The sequence below is a fragment of the Sander vitreus genome, chromosome 13 (assembly GCF_031162955.1).
Source record: "Sander vitreus isolate 19-12246 chromosome 13, sanVit1, whole genome shotgun sequence".
In the NCBI taxonomy this organism is placed as follows: domain Eukaryota; kingdom Metazoa; phylum Chordata; class Actinopteri; order Perciformes; family Percidae; genus Sander; species Sander vitreus.
Window position 1 is genome coordinate 13,974,343 of NC_135867.1, and position 19,612 is coordinate 13,993,954.

Below are 19,612 nucleotides of genomic sequence, written 5' to 3' on the forward strand. Positions count from 1 at the left end.
GCAGCAGATGCTGGAAATGGTCACAAATGAAATGAATATATTAAAACTTTGGTTTGATTCAAATAAGTTATCTTTAAACTTGAACAAAACTAAACTCATGATATTTGGAAATCGTACTATAAATACAGATGTTAAAATAGTAATTGAAAATGAAATAATTGAAAGAGTCTATGAAAGTAAATTTCTGGGTGTTGTACTTGACCACAAACTGTGCTAGAAGCCCCACATTAAATATCTGCACGAAGATGGCCAGGAGTATTGGTATATTGAGCAAAACTAGATACATATTGAACCAAAATACATTACATACTCTGTACTGCACACTTATTTTACCATATATGTTCTATTGTGTGGAAGTTTGGGGAAATACCTACAAAAGCAACTTACATAATATTTGCACATTGCTTAAAGAGCAATCAGGATAAAAAATCACACCGGGTTTTATGAACACACTAATCATCTGTTTTTGAATTCACATTTTCTGAAATTTATGGACATTGTTACATTAAAAACTGCACAATTTATGTTTAAAGTGAAAGAAAATAATTTACCATGTAACATACGCGCAATGTTTAATGAAAGAGATGGGGGTTATCATCTAAGAGGACAATGTATGTTCAAGCAACCTCTTGTGCGAAAAGCATGTGTGTTTCAGTTTGTGGGGTGACCTTATGGAATGGACTGAACAATGACATCACACAGAGCCATAATATCATTCAGTTCAAAAATAGATTAAAGAAATCAATACTTGATCAATACAGAAAAGAATAGACCGAAACAAAGGAATGGAATTATAATGTAAAGGTATTGTTGTATTGTTGTAAGTTATTGTAAGACCTTAACAATTGTATGCTGTATTTGCATATCTATTTTCTTTGTAATAATATGATTTTGTGAAATAGGGGCAGGACCAAATTTGCTTCCGCCTGCTCCTTCTCGAACTAAAACCTTTTTATTTATTTTTTATTTTTTTGGTTTTGTTAAATTCTGATTGTTGTGTTTTATTTTGTGGTTTAAATTTTTTTGGTTTTGTTTTCTTTTGCAACATTGTTAGTTGTTTGAGATAAATAATAAATGAAATGAAATGAAACACATTTTTCACCTCCTTTCTTTGTGTTGGTCTTTCCAGATCATGTCCTATGGTCTCCTTGAAAAGATGAAGTTCAGTGCGCTGGAGCTGCAGGAGTACCTGGACACCTACAACACCAGAGAAGACGCAGCTGTATCGGTAACTTAACCGCTACTATTTTATTGATAAATCCGTTTTTTTCATGTAAATGTGTGACGAACTAACAAAATATTCACCATCCCTCCTCTTTTCCACCCTCTCTTCCTACTCTTGTCGCCTTACGTTTTTCCTTCAGTGGCTAAGGAACTGTAAGGACACATTTCCCAGGTGCCCCGGTGACAGTGTGGTTACCTGCCAGCCTGGAGACTCAGAGGAGAAGGTACAGGCAACTCGTTTACAAGTTATTTACTGCAACATGCAGATATCTAGAGGCAAACACGATCAACATGTGAGTCACTTCTGCATCTGGGCTTTGTATTTCTGTTTCTCTTTTCCTCTTTGCTCCTTTGTGATTTTGTCACACTGAAATGTCTGCTTTTTTCGCATGTTTGCTGGGTGTTATCTAGTTTCTCCTTTTGACTTTTTCCCCCCAGCCACCAATCACTAAAAGATGCTGCTGGATATTATACACTGTTGACCAATTGTTGATAGCTTGACTTTGAATAGTCATGGTTTAAACTGTGCTGTGCATGTGTTTGATTGACGCTTTGTCTTCCTCTCACCTCACTCTGACGCCCTAACATGCTCTCTCGCTGTCTAGCAAATGGAGTCTCTTGCAGTAAGTTCTCTTACGAGTTTTCTCACTCCACTGCCTCTTAATTAAACTGCTTAATTTACTTTGCACAAGACAATCAGCTATCAGTCATGTTTTTGTGTGTTTGTATTCATTTGCATGTGTGTATATATGTGGTGTTTGACTGTGTTGTTGTGTCTGTGTTTTGTGCTACTAATGAATCAGATCCTGTTTCTTTTTTAATGTCTTCTAGCAACTGGAGCTTTGTCAGAGGCTCTACAAGCTGCATTTCCAGCTTCTCCTACTGTTCCAGTCCTACTGCTCGCTCATTGGTCAAGTTCATGCCATCAGCTCTGTGCCTGAGGTGAGCCCAATCATAGCACAAAAAGGCAGTGACTCAGACAAATAGAAACAAACAATAAATACTCAAAACCCACCAGCTATACAGTAGAATCCTGGTTGGATTTCACCAACTACTACTCATGGAGCTTTACAACACACATACAGACATGCAACATTAGATTTACAGAATACAAGTTACATAATGTACAAATGTAAATATGCATGTACCTTGTAAAGGCGGTCCATTAGCACCCACAGTTACATCAATGTAAGACGCTCTCCTATGACCAAAGTTTTTAATTTCCTTAATGGCGGGCAAGACCGACTGACCCTGATGTCAGTTCCACCTGGCTACATTATGAGATAGTTTGTTCTTCCAAAAAATGAACAAATAATAAAATAAATAAATGCTGGCTCCTAAAGTGAATCTTGAATCTTAAATCAAAATATGTAAAGGTTCCTTCTGTGATGACTTAAAAGCTCACATATACACACACACACACTCAACCACCATCTGTTTCCCTCCCACTTCGTAGCTGCTGAACATGTCTCGAGAGCTCAGTGATCTGAAGACCAGCCTGCAGGCAGCAGAGGCATCTGTAGCCAGCGACCTGGAACACAAACACTTGGCTCACACTCACGCACACGCCACCCAGGTTGCAGCCATGGTTGTGCCCAGCTTCTCCACCTCGGAGGCAGCTGTGCAGGCCATACTGGAGTGCCTTAAGAACCACGAGTTCACCAAAGCTGTGCGCTACATCCAGGAGTGCAGGTGGGTAACAATTCTGTCCAAACTCCTACACTAGATGATGGTTGCTAGATGATATCGACATCCAGTAGTTTGTGCTTATATACTTAAATATTGGTATGTTTATGTCCCAATATCACAATTACTTATACTTAAAATAATAATAATAATAATAAACAAATGTTAGAAATATAGTGAAAACTTGTGTGGCCGGGTTAGCTCAGTAAAGGTTTACTCCTCGACGCAGCGGCCGCGGGTTCGACTCCGACCTGCGGCCCTTTGCTGCATGTCATTCCCTCTCTCTCTCTCTCTCTCTCTCTCTCTCTCTCTCTCTCTCTCCCCTTTCATGTCTTCATCTATCCTGTGAAATTAAAGGCCTAAAATGCCTCCAAAAAGAAAAGAAATATAGTGAAAACAGTATTGAAGCCAGTACTGTGTTTTCAGTAGTAGTAGTGATTCTGCAGGCAAATCCCTCCCACATATTCAGTAGTAAATCAACTATTGGATACATTATGGGCCCTATTTTAACAATCTGAAACGTAAGTATCAAACGCCAAACGCAAGTAGCTTTGTGGGCGGATCTCTCTTGCGCCCGACGCAAATCTAAAATGGGTTGGTCTGAAGTAGCTACATTACTCATAGGTGTGGTTTGGGCGTAACGTGCAATAAACCAATCAGAGCGTTATCTCACATTCCCTTTAAAAGCAGGCATGCTTGTTCCATGGCAGATTGCTATTATAATGGCGGATTTGCTAGGCGCACACTCTTAATACATCCATGGGCGCACGCCAGGAGAGGTTCACAGCTGAGGAGACCGACGTTTGCTATTGATTTTTCTTTTTGACAAAATGTAAATAAAGAAATGTCACAAAAACATACTTTCCGATGTTTTGGGCTCACTCTCACTGAATCACGAGGTTATGAAGCATGGTGATATTTTTGCAACGTAGTCTAACATTAGACCGAGATTACCTCACTATAGACGATGCAGCTCTTCTGTCTCTCCTCTCCCGTCTTGCTGCTGGGGCATTTGGGTTAAGTGGCATCGGCACATGCAGTTCAACATCACTTCTCATCAAGTCCTCTAATATTTCCTTATTTATGTCATCAACACATCCATGATTCATGGAAATGTGTAAAACAAGGTCATATTTTTCCTTTTATTTATGTATGGTTTGCAATACATAACGACGACAACAATGTTTGCTCTACATTACGGCCAAGCATGCGCCCTTAAAATAGCATCTGAATAACGCGCCACTGACTTTAGACTAGGTTTTTCCTGGTCTGTGGCGGAATTGATTTCTGAAACTGCAAAATAGCACAAGGGAACGTTTGCGCCGGAACACGCCTCCTCTTTTTGCTGAACCTCCCCCGGGAGCGCAAGTTCATTCCCTAATTTACCGACGTGAGTCTGTGGAGGGAAAAGTCCGCTGTGCGTCAGGTGCAAAATAGGAATGATACATGCGTCGGTGTACAAAGTCAATTGCACTGGGTGCAAGATAGGGCCCTATGTGTTAAAGGTGCAGTAAGTGATTCTGCGCAAAGATTGTTGATATTTGAACTCAACTGCCAAACAAATACAAACCCCCCCCCCCCATCATAAGCTCCGCCCTCCAGATTCACGGACAGAGAACTACTGGCCAGCACATTCAAATGCTACTTCCCCCCCTCCCGCCCCTACTATCAACTGTTGCTGCCTGTTGCTGATTGGTTGGAACCGTGTTTTGAGGCTCTTGCACTCCTTTCTGTTTGTTTTCCATTTACACAGCCTAGGCTGTGTATCAACACCAGTGTTTTTTTTTTTTTTTTTTTTTTGTTTGTTTTTTACACACAGAAAACAGAGAGCTAGGTGACCGTGAGCTATCATACTGACCAATGACACCTTCTTTTTTATCTCGTTTTCAGGAGGCAGTGGCCCAATGGCGTGTTTGGTGGCAGCTCAGAGAGCGAGGTCCAGACACTGCTCAATGTCTACTTCCGCCACCAGACGCTGGGCCAGACGGGCACCATTGCCCTGGTTGGTTCTCGCCAGGACCTCAGCCTGATCTGCTCCAAGCTGCTGGAGCTCAATGGGGAGATCCGCGATATGATCCACCGCGCCCAGGGTTACCGGGTCGTCACAACCTACCTCCCCGACTCCAGCGCGTCCGGGACCAGCCTCTGACAGGAGCTCAGGAGCCCCCCACCTCCTCCTTCCCCACCCTTACCTCCCCCGTCACTGCAACCATTGACCCTTCCAAAGCCATCTCCACGTCCCTTCTCATCTCAGCCTGCTCTCACAGAGGAGGCCCAGCAGCCACATACCTGGCCCCTGCCTCCTCCTGTCTATCTGCTGCCCCGGCTGCACAGCTCCAGACAGTTACCTGCCTACCGCCCTGCCCAACACCAGAACCATATTTAGACCATGACCAAAATCTTTCTCTGCTCTCCTCATCCACATCCACTCTAGACTCTGATACCTCTTTATTTGATTTTCCCAAACCCCCTGACCTCTTCTCATCGCATAGCTGCTCAAACACACCTGGCCAGCCAGATTTCACACTGCCGCACACACAAGAGCCAAGGAGGAGTTATCGCTATGAGAACACTAACCTTTATTATCCTTTCAGAGGACATTCATCACACAGTTCCCCTATGTTACATATACACAGCAGCAAACGCATATCTTGTCCATCTAACATGCTCCCGACTGTAGCCTCAGAACCTACCTTGCTTACACACTCTGACACAAACGTGTATCCCATTCCCCCTCGGGGTTCACATCTCCCTCATTTCCCCTCCTCTCCATTCAAATACTCAAGCCCATCCCCAATTGTACATCCAGACCATGACACAGTGTTAACCCATGGGCCTTCTCCATCTTCCTCCCTTCTCCCTCCCCCACCTCCCCCTCCCTGTCCCACTGACCCAGGAGAGGCTGCAGCGTGGGGTTGTTGTTGCTCGCTCGGTGGAGCTGCTGCGCCCGTATCTCGCTACCTTGGGAAGGTGGGGCACGCCGCCCTGCCCCTATTGAAAGCAGGGGGGCTCCTGAATGCTGAACCGTCAGACGTCCAGACCTGAGACGTAAACTTACCATGCCAGAGGACCTAAAGAGCTTAGACTTCTATGAATCCAAATGCCTGAATCCAACTGTTCCTGAGCAACCCTCAGATCTTTGTATCTAAACAGGAGAAGACACCCCAGAGATACATGCAGATTTTACACTTTAAGAACATTGAATCATGTCCCAGACATGGTGGGATGTATCACGGAACCCACTACAGACTGCTGCCTGCTGCCTACTGATAAAGACGACCTGATGTGATTCTATCTGAGGGCTAACTTCGTTTTACGGCTACAAGTTGTAAATTGATGTGCTCCTAGTTTAAATCCTGCTCGATGGTCATCATTCAGCACTAAATCTATTCTGCACCTGAGGACCTGTGAAGTCACTTAGCTTGGATTTCTAAGTTGCTTCCCAGAGGAACTCAAGACCTGATTGAACTTGATTGACTGTTGCTGCCTCCTTCAAGAAGGATGTAGTTTGCTGGTAGTATCATTAGAGAGACAGTGAGGAAACTACCTGTGACACTATGTAACATCACTGGTAGAGTTTTCGCTATTGCACTAAATGGAGTTTTGGTATAAGTTTTTAAAAAGTTGTTACAGAAAGGAGGTTACTGTTTGTTCTGTTACTGTGAGAGAAGAGGCTGTTACTTTCTCTGAGGACAAGCCAAAAGCTGGATTAACTTTGCTCTCCTGTTGCGTCTACTGTTTTGAGAACTCCTTTAAAGGAAATAGTGCAATGCATGATGCAGTTGAATGCTTTCTACTGTACTAGTGTCCCTTATGCTCCCTAAAAGTCTGACCTCTCCAGACTGATTGAAAGACTGATTGACAAAGAGCGGACGCAGAATATTCAAGCGTAATTCCTCATGTTGCCCTTGCTCCGTTCATGTTCTGTATCAGTGAACCAGCTTGTCTCCTGACTACTGTTGTAACATTGGTAGACTAATCATGCCATTATCTGTGCACTGCTCTGTGGCAAGTTGTAGCATTATTAGTGAGTGTACACACACACTGTATATTTCTCACTGTAACACGTTGACCTTATGTGTTCACATGCCAAGCAGATGGTGGATGTACACACTCAAACATGTTGTCTTTCTATCTGTATACTCTTAATAGTTATGGGCACACAACCATTGTAGCATATGTTTGTGTGTGGTTTGTAGTTACCTTACACGTAAGGGATATGCTGACATTCAGCTCATTGACATTCAAAACAAAACCTGTGCTACTACTGAAGTCCAACACTTCCTGTCATTAGCCCTTTTATCCCCCCTCTATTTGCTGTACAAATGTCTTTTTCCTATTTATATCTGATCAGCTATAAATCAACACTCATTTGACTTAGGTTTTATATTGTTTGTTCTCTCAAATCAAACTGCCATGCATGCATCTTCTGTGTACTGTATGAGGTGTTTGAAATATTTATTAAGAAATCATTTTATCTGAAAGATATGTTTGTATGAGGTACAAAAGGGAGCTTTAAGCTCATGCGGGTATGTTTTTTCTTTCCTGTGTGTGGAGAACGTGTGTGTGTGTGTGCATGCCAAACAAGAAATTGCACATTTTTAAAGCTTTTTAGATGAAGACCGTAGTTTTTTTTTTTTCACTTTGTAAATACTTTTACAGCCTTTGTGAAGTTGTTTTGAGTTGAGGCTCTGTACAAGTTGGTGTCAAAGTAAAAGACATATCAAATTATTTCTTGTGCTTTCACTTAAAATCTCACATCACAAATGTTTAACATTTTTCGATTGCATATACATTTTAACATTCTGTGCATTTGAAATTTAGGACCATCTCTGGCGTTTTGACACTACAGAACTGAACATAATCTGTTAATTCTGTGTACAGACCATTTAGTATTGGTTTAGTTTATTAGGATATTTTGCTGAAAGTTGCGTGCATTCAAGCATTAGTCAAACAGCTCTAAATGATTGTGCCAAGTTATAAAGATCAAGGTTTTAAATGAATCGAGTGCAAATTCAATATCATCTACAAGAACTTCTCAACTTTTGACATGCAGTATGTTTATTGCATAAACAGTTTCTTCTTACAAAAAAACAGTTTTCATGTTTCAGTTCAGCTCCAGGATTAATGAAGGGAAACGAAGACAGCCTTTTTGAGAAGTCGCTTCCAAGAAACAAACCAAGACACAGATTCATCTACTCTCTGGTAGGAGAATATATTAATCTTCTAAATCTAAAGTCCGTTACTGGAGACAACATCCATTTGTGACATGTACAGGTACTAGATGTCTGCTCAGGAATAGAGCATGGGGCAGCTCAGACAATGTATTTGAAGCTGTAGGTGGCGTCACAGGACAACCTCATGCCCTTGCATCGACAACACAGGTCCTGGCGGTGAGGCCTCTTCATGTTAATGTGCCTCTGCTTCTTCTCACAGCTGCAGCAAGTCTGAGAGCAGCCCTGAGAGAAGAATGAAAGAAGAGCAAGCAGTCAGGAGGTTTCTGACTCCTGTTGAAGGTTGCTCCAGTTTTAAGAAATTGGAAAAAATGTAGAGACTTGATTCCCAATTTACTCCTTGAGCAAGACAAGTAGATGTACCTTGCAGAGGATGGATTCCACTCTGTAGGGGTTAAACCCCACCTGACACTTCCTGCAGAGCTGCTTGTAGTACACCTGACAAGATAAAAATAATTTAATCCGAATTATGAATGCAGAATTTGCCAAACATAAATCCGGGCACGCTGAACCATAGATTGCAGTAAACAACCACTTACCTTACTGGTTCCAGAGATGCACCACACATAAGCACTCTCCCACCGGATGTTGCACTTTTTGCAGTGGAAAAAGCCATACCTCTGCTCCAGGAACTATAATACAGACACATTTCAGAGATACAATTATGTTGTGATGAAGGCAGGTCTGATTTTATGGCACAATGAATGAAAGTCCCAAACTTTCAGAGTCAGAACCAAGACCGGCTCACCAAATGGGCCTCAAAAGCTCCAGGCTTACCATCTATACACTGGTCACACATTCATTTCTTGCACTGCAATTTTTATTATTCCATGTATTAAGTGTATTTCAATTTCAGATTATTTTTAGCCATTTTATTTTAACTTACTTAAATCATATTTATATGCATCATTTTGCACTGGCTTGTTTCTTTTATCTTCTTAGGTCTTATTTAAAACATGTCAAATTGACTTGAAAAGGTGCTATAAAAGCCTTACCTTGTGCTAATTAAATTGAAAATGTGTTTGGAAACATGCACCACCTAGGCACAGAATGAACCAACATAAGAGCCTAAATGTGGGTCTTTGTTACCTGATCTTGAAGGTTTCCTATATCAACTCTAATGATCTGAGTTAATGTATTTAATCAAATTATAACACAGCCTTTATAGGCCTCAGTGTAAAAAAGAGGGACTTGGTAGGGGGACGTGCTAGGGACCTTATGTTCCTAATTGAAAAATGTGTTTAGTTATCACAGTGGCAATACGTGGATGTGAAATATGTGGATGTGAATCCAAGGAGAGTCGCTCTCTTCAGGGGTTCCTGAGAAACCCACCTGAAAGCTGGACCCCTTTGAAGACCTGTGGAAAGTTGTCTTTAAGTCCTTCACGGTGTCCTCGCCACTGTGATCCGTCTCATTATCCTTGTCAGACTCGGCCTGTTCGGCGGCTTCAGCTTCTCCTTCACTTCCATCGTCATCAGAGTGTTTCTTCTTGAAGATCCTGCGGTCAAACACCGGCGAATAGATGGAAACGGGCCTCAGGAAACGCATGTTGCTCATTGGTGGCGTGTTGTACAGCGCCTTCCCTTCCGGTTTGAACACCTCCGGGCTCTTGGGGGACTTTGAGCACACGGCATGATCGCCCTCCAAGCAGAACAGTGTTTTGGGACCCAGCGAGCACTGCACGATTTTATCCACTTTGGCGTTTACTTGCACGCCGCACTCTTTGGTGTTCGCTTTCTTGAGTCGAGGGGGTAAACTGGGGTTGACCTGGGACAGGATGGTCTTGCAGAGCTCCAGATAGTTGAGGCCCTGGGGGGTCATGAAGCGGCCCTCTATCTTTCCCCAGCTGCTGTCCTGAGCTGGGGGAGCCCACATCGGTTTAGTGCAGACATTGTACGGTGGAAGCGTGGACAGGAACCCCTCCATCCTGGAGCCATGAAACCAGTCCAAGTTCTTCCTGCTCTGATTTAAACAGTTGCCTTCTTGCAGCACTAATTGGTTTATTGAGAACAGGCCAGTAGCCTACGTCCTCCAATCGGGCTGCTATATTCAGAAATATTTAGGATTCTTCAGCGAGGTTTAAAAAATGTTGTGTCTATTGTGTTAAAAAAACAATCAACCAACATAGTTCTAAATTCTGTGGTTCATCTTAAATAATACATGTTAATTAGTCTTAAATGTTAGATCAAATAGCCAAATGTAGCTAGGCCTAATTAATTCCAAGCAATGGGATTATGTTCACGGTTAAGGTCTGTGTTATTTAGGTGAAATGTATTTCTTTTCAGCCTGAAAATATAACTCCACTGTTATTTAGCCTAGTTAAACTCTCTTTCAGCAGCAAAAGTTTAGCCTACTGCTGAAAACAGAGGCAATGTGCCCACTAATCTGTAGGCGTTTACCTCAAACAGCTTTTATGCTTTCAAGATAACCATTCACACTTATTACTCTCTGATTGACTATCAATGTATTTCTAATTTTCTGCAGTAGCCTATAGTGCGTATTTGAGGGGTGCAAATCTGAAACATTATATTGGAGGTCCCCCTAGGTCATATTGGCCAGAGACGCAGAAGCAAGTTGGTTGATGTTCTGTAAACCAGTATGGCAAGTTCTTTATGGTGGCTTACAATCATGTCGATTTCTCAGAAGAATCAAGGAAATCAGCAATTAGCTCCGTTAATGACAAGTGTAACCAAAATAAATGCACCTATAGTTTACAAGAGGCACAGATGTTCTTGAATGGGAAAGTGTCATTTAAATGAGTAGTTTAGCAGGGTAAGGAAAGGGGGAAATGAAAGGTTCAGAGCATCTGAGAAAACGCTGTATGAAAAGAGGCACACTGACTTGATAAAATACTCTTTAATAGACAGCATCTTTAGGATATGAATAGCACTATTGACAAGCAGCTAAATGGATCGTAAATAGGGTTTACTCGGAAGAGACATGAATGTCACCCTAATAAGAGCATGTTTTTTGCGACCCTGTATAATTTATCATTTTCGCACAAAAAAAATACCTCATTTCAAACACTGTTGGTGCGTCCAAGTGCTGTCGGAATACTGAGGTTTCAATTTTAGAGCGATGACCGAACAAGGCAGTAAACTGTCAAAATGGCACCTTGTGATGCATGTTGTGCTGTTTAGCATATCCTCTGCACACTATGCCTGTTTCAGTGTTTCAAAGGAACTAATGTTTTTTTTGTTATTTATTTTTTAAGATATCAAAATACAATTATTAACCACTGAGCAGCATTGGGTAAACAAACCCCGCTCTACATGCTATGAAAAAACAAAACAATGTTATTTTCCATCAAAATCAAATTACCCATTCTCAATCATAGCCTGTTTTTCAACTATTTGCTGCCGCTAGGGTGCGTCTAGATTTCTAGGCTAGTCAGAATAATCTTTACAGCGAAAATTGTCTATACACTATAAATATTGTCCTAGTTAAAACGTCTGTTTGGATTTTCAATAATCTTAAATCTTAAAACTATATGAATTTGTAGTAGGCCTAATTTACATTAAGTAAAGGATCATACGGGCACTACTTGAAGGCCTACATGCATTCGCTCTATAGGTGGCGCTACACGCCCATTGATGGTTTGTACCCATGGGCACTGAATCTACACATATTGGCGCCATTTTGGAGCTAGGAGGGGGAAGAGAGCTGCAGAGGAGGACACGATTGATCACAATTCACCGTAACAGGTAAGATAATGCACAAATAAGCTAATCTTTTTTAATTGAAATATCGGAATATTCCAGGTGCTGCTGCGAACAACGAGGTATAACCCAGGATGTATTCGCGGAGTAGCCCGGTTTCCAGCGCTAATAGGCGGAGCGAAGCCCGCCTTGCTCGCCTGTGTTCTCGGCAGCCGTGTCCGATTCACAGCGCTGGTTGACCTGGTCCTGCGGTGCAAAATGGTTAGCTAGTGAAATACTAGCCCGTTTGCTAGGCTCAATTCCCCGGCAGCATGACTCCCCTTGGTTGTATGATTGAGGTCGGGATACTTATAACGATATAACGGTAGTTAGCCGGGTGTTTTGTTCAGTGCAACGTTACTATCTGTCCGCCCTCTGTCACTGAGATTGCTGCTGCTAACGTTAGCTCGGTTACGCTACCCAGTGTTGTCGCTAGCGAGATGTGCACACCAGCTAGCAGCTAACTAGATTAGCCACGGTCAACATTACGGCAACAAGGCAGTCTGGCTATATCATAGTCCCTGGCCTTGCAATGCTGTTGTACCATAACAATACTCGACTCTATTCATAATACATTTTCGTCTTAATCTGCTAACTAATGTTAACAAACATTAACTTATAATTTAGTGGATGTTCCAATGCTAAATTATTTTAGCTGTGACTCATTATTGTGAGCTAACGTTACTTGTACACGGCGCGTTGCTTTTTTATTGCAGAGAAAACGTTATCGTTTCGCAGCGTACGTGGTTTATTTAGTGGTTGATCGGTTCCATAATTAATCAATTTACCAGATATTAGGGGGATATCTTACTTATTATGCATGCTTGAAAACAGCACACCTGCACACTTAGCTACTGATATTAAATTCGCAAACAAAAGGCTTTGAACGAAGGAGTAGCGGTTGTAGAAACCCCAAAGACAGGAGGAGTTATTTATGAAACTGAACACTGAATGTTGTCTTATAAACTGAGTTAGGACAGACAGCTTCAGGGTGCTGCAGTGCATTTGTTTTGACAGCTATCAGCACTGCGGATTGGTCAACGGATCACAGGTTGTAAGAAGTCTCTGAAATATCTGATTCTATCGCCATGTATTAAGTTTTTGTTGTTATTAAACAGTTTGTTGGAGGGTTTTGTTACCATATAACACTTAAAATCAGTACTGTTAAGAATAAATTCTCCTAAAAACCAAAATTGGAGTTTATTGTAATGATTTATGGTAGCATTACCAAATAAAATTGTGTTTCAGCAGCTAGTATTCTTGCTTGTTATCATTTTTAAATGGATATGCACAAAACCACATGGACCAGTGTTTCATCAAGAACCACTTTGTAACACTTCTGGTTGGAGTTAATTTTGGTAATTAGTTTGTCCTCTTTCTAGACCTAATGCAGGCTGCTCCCCTTCAACTTTATTTTTCCCAACTAAAAGAAAAACTGAACAAAATGATGTTTGGTCACATTTTTTTGCCCTACAAAGCCACAATTGTAGTCTCTACTTTATTTCTCTGCGATGGTTTGCGTGTGTTGAATGGATACAGAGGAGTTAAAAATGTCATGCCTAATAACCCAAGACGTCATTCAGCAGCGTTGTCTGTTTGTAGATGACATGTCATATGGCTTCTTTGGAGGTTTACTCCCACCTTGTCTCATTCTCATAACCTTTTGGACTCATTTCAATCCTTCCTTCTCTGCTTTGTTGTTGTTTCTGGCCGGCCTTCACTGGTTCAGATTTGGCAGAGGCATGCTCCGTTAAGAAAATGTATTTTTCCTTTTTGATTTGGGGAAAGCTAAACTCTCTTTGACAGTGCTTCCCTGTTCAGCTGGTTTCCTTCACTTTGTGTTTGTGCCCATGTGGAGGTTGTTGAGTTCACCCTTAAAACCAGCTGGTGTCCAGTCCTCCCTCTGTTTGCTCACAGTCACTCTCTTCCCAGTGATCACTCACAGGGTTAAAACAAAGGATGTCTGTGTCAAGGTTCAGATTAGGTTAGGGCTGCTCAGAGTCTTCATATTTCTGCTGGCAGCTGTGTTAAAGGGGTAAAGTGGGGAGAGCAGAAGCAGCAGATATAGAAAACCCTCAGCGGGGGATAAATGGAAATTGTTTGCTTGTTATTCAAAACTCAGTATTTCGGCTGGGCCTTTAAATCAAACCCAGCAAGCGCTTTTGTCAGACGGCAGACCTACTGACCCAGCTTTATAATAAGCAATTCTCCTTTAATGATAAAAAGCAACATCATTTGTGAGAAGTGACTTCTCAAGACAGCAGAAAAGTTATGTGTCCATTCATAACATGATTTTAGTAGCAGTATATATGCAGTGATTTCTTTAAAAGGTAGCCTAGTATAAGCTTGTTTCGCTGACTCCCTTGGGAGAGGTGGTTGTTGTAGAATGAGATATTGAAGCACAGCAGGAAAACGTCCTTTTATGTCCAGAAGCCACAAATGCTTGTGCAACTCTGGTATTTAACCAGTGGAAGCAGGTAGTGTGACATATGAAGAGACAAATCACTACTGCTTTTTTTGCGTGCTGTGAAATTACACCAACTACCTCTTTACAACATTATACTGCAGTTATATCACAGGGGTCAAAACGTTTTGTCAAAATGAGATTTTGTTACTGATTGAAATCGAACATGGCTGCAGGTTGTGAAGGAAGGCCTGTTTGTTGTTACTTGTTTGAAATATAGTAGATTGCATGGCTTGCACATTGTATAAACGAGGTACAGAATTGTTTTATTGAAATACTGAGCACAACAGTGGTAGGATAATTAAAACTAAAAATGAAATAAAGCAATGTAGGGCTGCAATTTACCAATTATTTTCCTTATGGATTAATCTTCAGATTGTTTTCTTGATTAATCAGTTTGTTTATAAAATGTAAGAAAATGAAAAATGCTTGATATAATTCCCACAGCCCATTGTGACATTTTCAAATGTTTTGTGCGACCAACAGTCCAAAACCCAAAGCTATTTATGGCGCTTACCCACTGCTAGTACCAGCTCTACTCGGCTCGACTCGGCCTCGGTGCCCCGTCCTCCATTTTACATTGCAGATTTACTACCGCCTCAAGGCCGTTTTACAGTCGCCGTAGCCGACCTTGCGCGCGCCAATGTGATGTCAAAATGACGTAGAGCTCGCTGGCACACCAGGATTTTGAGCGCGCGACCAGAGGGCGCGCATCACTACTTTTTTTTTATTTATTTTTTATTTTTATTTATTTATTTTTTTTGGAAACCGCTAAATGTTTGCCAAACAACAAAGCACAGTGGACGTCTCTCGCTCATCTCTTTTCTTTCTCTGTGAAATGAAGCTGCCTTGAGGTGCAGTAGGAAACGTTGTGTTCTATAAAGGATCTGACGAAAAACTGTTACTGTGAAATATAAAGTCTACTTGTGCTACATTGGGGGGTTAAAGAACACAAGAGGACGTCGCACCAGCCTGCGGCAATTGCTTTTTTTTTTTTTTTTATCTGAACGCAGCATCACGCTGAAGTATGGAGCTCATTTAAGATGATGCTCTGACGTCCCGTTTCCATGAAGGCAGCGCGGAGCTGCGCCAAACAAAGCTCACAGAAGAGAAGAAGTGTTATGCTCCGTCTCGTCCAGTTGCAGTGCCGTGAACTGGCAGGTTTTAGTGTTACAGACCACTGTTTTTTGCAAGTAGTTTTAAAGTGTAAACATGTATTGTTATTGTGAATCTTTGGTTTAAACTAGCTTTTAAACAAACACCCCCAAAGGGCACCTCAACGCCCCCATTTCAAAATATTGCTTCTAAAGCTTAGATCGGGCCCAAACAATCAAGCCTGACCCTACCCGAGCCCGTGCACGTTGTGTCCGAGCCCGGCCCGACACATTAACTGGAATTATGAGCCCGAGCCCGATTTTTAATATGTGGGCCGTTATAACTGACGCTATAAAGGACTTGTGAGATATCTGAAAAAATCTGGCCTGGTTGCGCAATTATCGAAGACAGTGCTACAGATGGGGGAGACACGATTTCAGCACAGTTTACCTCACACTCAAGTCAGTGCAGGACATATATCCAGAGATGTGGGAGAAGCTGGAGAGGCATAGCTTTCTCCCCACCCAATTAGGCTAATAAAGTAATGACAAAAAAAACCAACACAAACGCTTGATCAAGAGCCCGGCCCGAGGATAGTGGCGGGAAATACTGAGTTCGGGCTCAGGCAGAGAATCTAAACTCTACTTGGGAGGGAAAGGGACAAAGAGGTGAGCAGAACTTACAGTTTTTTGCTGCTGTGATCCTGACTCAGGGATCCAGGGTGTCTCCTCTTCAGGTGTTCTTGCATCGCCGTCGTGCTTGTGTGATATGCCAACTGCATTTTACAAAGTCTACAGACTACCACGTTGTTGTTGGCATTAAGAGTAAAATACTCCCACACTTTAGGAGACTGTGTTGCGAGCCTTTTTCTCAACATGTTGAACTTGCGAGGAATCCATACTTGCGCTGTTGCTGGAGGCAGCCACGTTGTTCTTAGATTTCTACGCGTCAACGCAAATTATCTGTGTCAACGCATTTACGTAACCGATTACGTCGACTAATCGTCCCAGCCCTACTGACAGATAGTATTTCTCTCCTCCCCAGACTCGAAGTTCACGTTGGTTGCCAGGCTGAGACCACAGCATCCAACAATGTTGCTAGATGCTTGTTTCACAAAGCCAGGCATAATAATGCAGTTACACATTTTCAAAGATCAATACACTGGAACTGGAAGACATTTTAAATATCCACAATATGTCTTTGATCTCTTTTTGTATGTCTCTTTCACGCTGTTGTACAGTTGTGGAATTGCCGTTTGTGACACGTATGTTGTCCCAGGTAATTGGTACTGGCAGACTCTACAGACTCTGTACTACATTTAACAATTATTTATTAAACACTAAATATTAAATTTAAATAATATATATAATTAATAAATTATATCTATCTATAACTATGTGGCTATCTGCCACATGGCGAGTAAATGTTTGTACCAAAATAGTTCTGTTTTCAGTCTTCATTTTGGCGAAGGTGCAGCTACTTTGTTCTGCTATCTGCAGGTCGGAGCTTCGCGGGGGCGGGCTGACACACACACACACACACTCTCACTCTCACACACTCACACTCTCTCTTACTTTGCTTCGGAATGAAAGGGAGAAAACAGGATGCCGAGTAACACGGCCAGGATTCCCGTCCCCCCCCCACACAAAGACCATGCGGCTGACAAGAGGGTTCACTCCTCGTTATGCTAAGGAACCGAGAGTCGCGTGTGTGTGAGATTTTACATGTATATCTGGCAACCCGACCTGGCTGTCAAACTGGGCAGTTGATAACAACACACAAGCCAAAACAGAAATTCCGTTACGGAACGGAAATTTCAAAAGGAGAAAATACTGGCATTAGCATTGTTGTCGGAGAAGAAAGTATTTCAACTTAGCATGTTTCCTTAATATCTGATGACGCATTGGGGTCATTTTTGGATTTATTACAGTAAATGTATTACATATTAGACCTTTAACTGTATCTGTGGATAGCTACCTTAGCTGTAGGCCAGTAAGTCTATCATCAATGTTGTGTACATTAAAAAAAACTTATTTTTACTAATAATATGTTGGATGCTTGTAAATGTATATTTTCAGACATATTTAAAACCTGTTGAAGATCTCTGAAATAGGCTTATTGTTGCATCTCTAAAGCAAGGTGTATCTCTGTGGATTTTTTGACAGGGCAGCGTTGGGGGACTTAAGCAGATTTTTAGATTTTCTCTTGTGAACTAGGTCTCCAAATCAAATGTCAACAAGTGGTGCTATAAAATCACAACTGGAGCTGTGCAATTGTCACATAACCTTAAAAGGACACTGAGTTACTCAGCTTACAATAAGCTTTTTACAAAAGTTTTAAAACAAAGAAACTGGAACTCTTAAGACTAAATTAAATTGGGACATACATGGATCTGGTTAATAATCTCAAAGGGAGAGGCAAGGTACTCAAATACTGTGTAAAAATACCTCTACAACCCAATTAAGACCATGAGGTTGGATTTTGTTGGGAGCTTTTTTTAACTCTCAGTTGTATAAATGCACTTACATTTTTTCCACATTTGTCTAACAAAATCCCTGATTGTAAACCGCATGTGCTCAAGCTCCTTTATCAGCCTCGCAAAGACAAACTAACATGCAAGCTCAGTTTTGGGGAGTTTGATGCTTAACACCTCAGTTAACCAATTTCCTGTAGGAAATACCCGCAGCAGAATGTACAGCAGAATCATTACCATTGGCTATAATGCATTGATTAATCAGCCATCTGATTTCACCACAGTTTCCACCGCTGTGCCACCGTGAGTGTGTATGTGAATAGGTGGCAAATTGTAAAGCACATTGGATAAAAGTGGCATATAAATTTAGCCATTTACCTTTTTTTTTTCTCCTGGATGGTGGTTCTTATTGAATTACAAAAACACAGCCATAGAGTTAGGGTTTCAGAGCACCAGAGAGCAACGCAGACATTTAAGTGGCACCATAATAAGGAACCGAAATCCGCATTGCTATTCTGTCTGGTAGATACCGGGCACTGGTGCTATATTAGCACCAGATTTTAACGTGCCGTTAACATGAACAGAAAATTGCGTTGCCTGTATCTTGTCACGGCAAACGCGTGCGTGCGTGCGCAAAGTAGGGGTGGAACGGTACACAGAAGTCACGGTTCGGTTCAGACATCATGGTTTGGTACGAGTTCGGTACAATGGAGAGAAAAGCAAAACAAAAATGCAGAAGGCTTTTTTATTTATTTTTTTTATATTGTGCATGTCTCAAGCTGTACCACCTAGTGTCATACAGTCTCTCCCCTGAGCTAGCTGCAACAGCCTGAAGTGTGTAAAGTAAGATGTAAACAATAAGTACCCCACATCATCTCCAGACTCCATCTGTAACTTGTAAACAAAATAAGACAATCAGCTATAAAAAATGAAAATACAGCATCTCTTGTTTATGAATGTGCAAATTACATAGAATAATAACAAAAAATATGTGGACGGGATGGAATGTTGTATCGAGGTTCGAGTACATGCAGTAAATACTTGAAGCCCTATTTGTATCTAAAGGCTGGTTAAGCACTGTAGGGAGGAGAAGTTGGACAGTTTTTTTCTTTTTTGTCTCGTTCCAGTGATTGGTACATCTGGGTGATGGCGTCGGATAAGCGTTAGCATGTTAGATGTATTTCCACTCACATACCCAACAACTGCTGAACAACGCCGACACACAGTCCTCGTCTTATCCACCATTCTCTCGCTTGTACTACTGTAACTGACCCGGAGGACGCCACCAGGCGGGTGGGCATGAGACGAGATGGCATGACACGGGAGGCTCCAGGTTTCCCAAACTTAAAGAGGCCGGCGGGTCCTCTAACTCTTGTGGGTCGCCCCCACTCGCCATACTCGTCCTTTAGTGCTGCTATCTCTGACTCGCTCACTGGACCGTCGACCTGACAAAAAACTGCATGTAGGCGAAGCTCGGCTAGCTTCAGAGCTAAGGCGGGGCTACAGATTAGGTGTCCCTAGAACCCACGTATCTAACAGTAGTTCCGCATTACATTAATTAATTTGTTTTATTAAGTTTTATTTATTTTTATACCGTGTAAATTCATGCACCAAACCATGCCGCCTGTACCGTTTCGGTTCAATACGAATACATGTACCGTTCGCACAACAGCTGAAATGTTGTGTTGCGCACGAACGTAGTATTTAAACTTTATGGAGACAAACACAAAATATTGAC

At 41.8% G+C, this 19,612-nt stretch overlaps 3 protein-coding genes across 10 annotated transcripts in view; 2 read left to right on the forward strand and 1 right to left on the reverse strand.

Annotated features, from left to right (window-relative positions):
• fryb (furry homolog b (Drosophila)) overlaps window positions 1-7,641 on the forward strand; it is an 80,878-nt gene extending 73,237 nt beyond the window's left edge. For all 8 annotated transcript variants that reach the window (XM_078266245.1, XM_078266240.1, XM_078266241.1 and 5 more), the window contains 5 exons: window positions 1,130-1,228; window positions 1,365-1,448; window positions 2,056-2,166; window positions 2,681-2,916; window positions 4,801-7,641. In XM_078266245.1, the coding sequence (XP_078122371.1) occupies window positions 1,130-1,228; window positions 1,365-1,448; window positions 2,056-2,166; window positions 2,681-2,916; window positions 4,801-5,059 (789 nt within the window). In that variant the 3' untranslated portion in view covers window positions 5,060-7,641. The remainder of the gene's footprint in view (window positions 1-1,129; window positions 1,229-1,364; window positions 1,449-2,055; window positions 2,167-2,680; window positions 2,917-4,800) is intronic.
• Window positions 7,642-8,153: 512 nt separating this feature from the next.
• On the reverse strand, window positions 8,154-10,070 carry zar1l (zygote arrest 1-like). Its single transcript, XM_078266249.1, has 4 exons — window positions 9,477-10,070; window positions 8,684-8,776; window positions 8,508-8,582; window positions 8,154-8,369 (listed from the first exon to the last, which is right to left on the reverse strand). Exons 1-4 carry the CDS (start codon window positions 10,068-10,070, stop codon window positions 8,226-8,228), a joined length of 906 nt encoding a protein of 301 aa, XP_078122375.1. The 3' UTR covers window positions 8,154-8,225.
• Window positions 10,071-11,741: 1,671 nt separating this feature from the next.
• pds5b (PDS5 cohesin associated factor B) overlaps window positions 11,742-19,612 on the forward strand; it is a 34,296-nt gene continuing 26,425 nt past the window's right edge. The window contains exon 1 of the mRNA XM_078265791.1: window positions 11,742-11,848. The gene's annotated coding sequence lies outside the window, so the exon portion shown is untranslated. The remainder of the gene's footprint in view (window positions 11,849-19,612) is intronic.

Excerpts from the sequence above, each read along its gene's own strand:
- zar1l (XM_078266249.1), bottom strand. The coding sequence starts at position 10,070 with ATGGAGGGGTTCCTGTCCACGCTTCCACCGTACAATGTCTGCACTAAA. Across the intron at positions 8,777-9,476 it reads CAAAGGGGTCCAGCTTTCAG|TTCCTGGAGCAGAGGTATGG; the intron begins GTGGGTTTCTCA and ends TCTGTATTATAG. Across the intron at positions 8,370-8,507 it reads TGGAATCCATCCTCTGCAAG|GGCTGCTCTCAGACTTGCTG; the intron begins GTACATCTACTT and ends TTCTTCTCTCAG.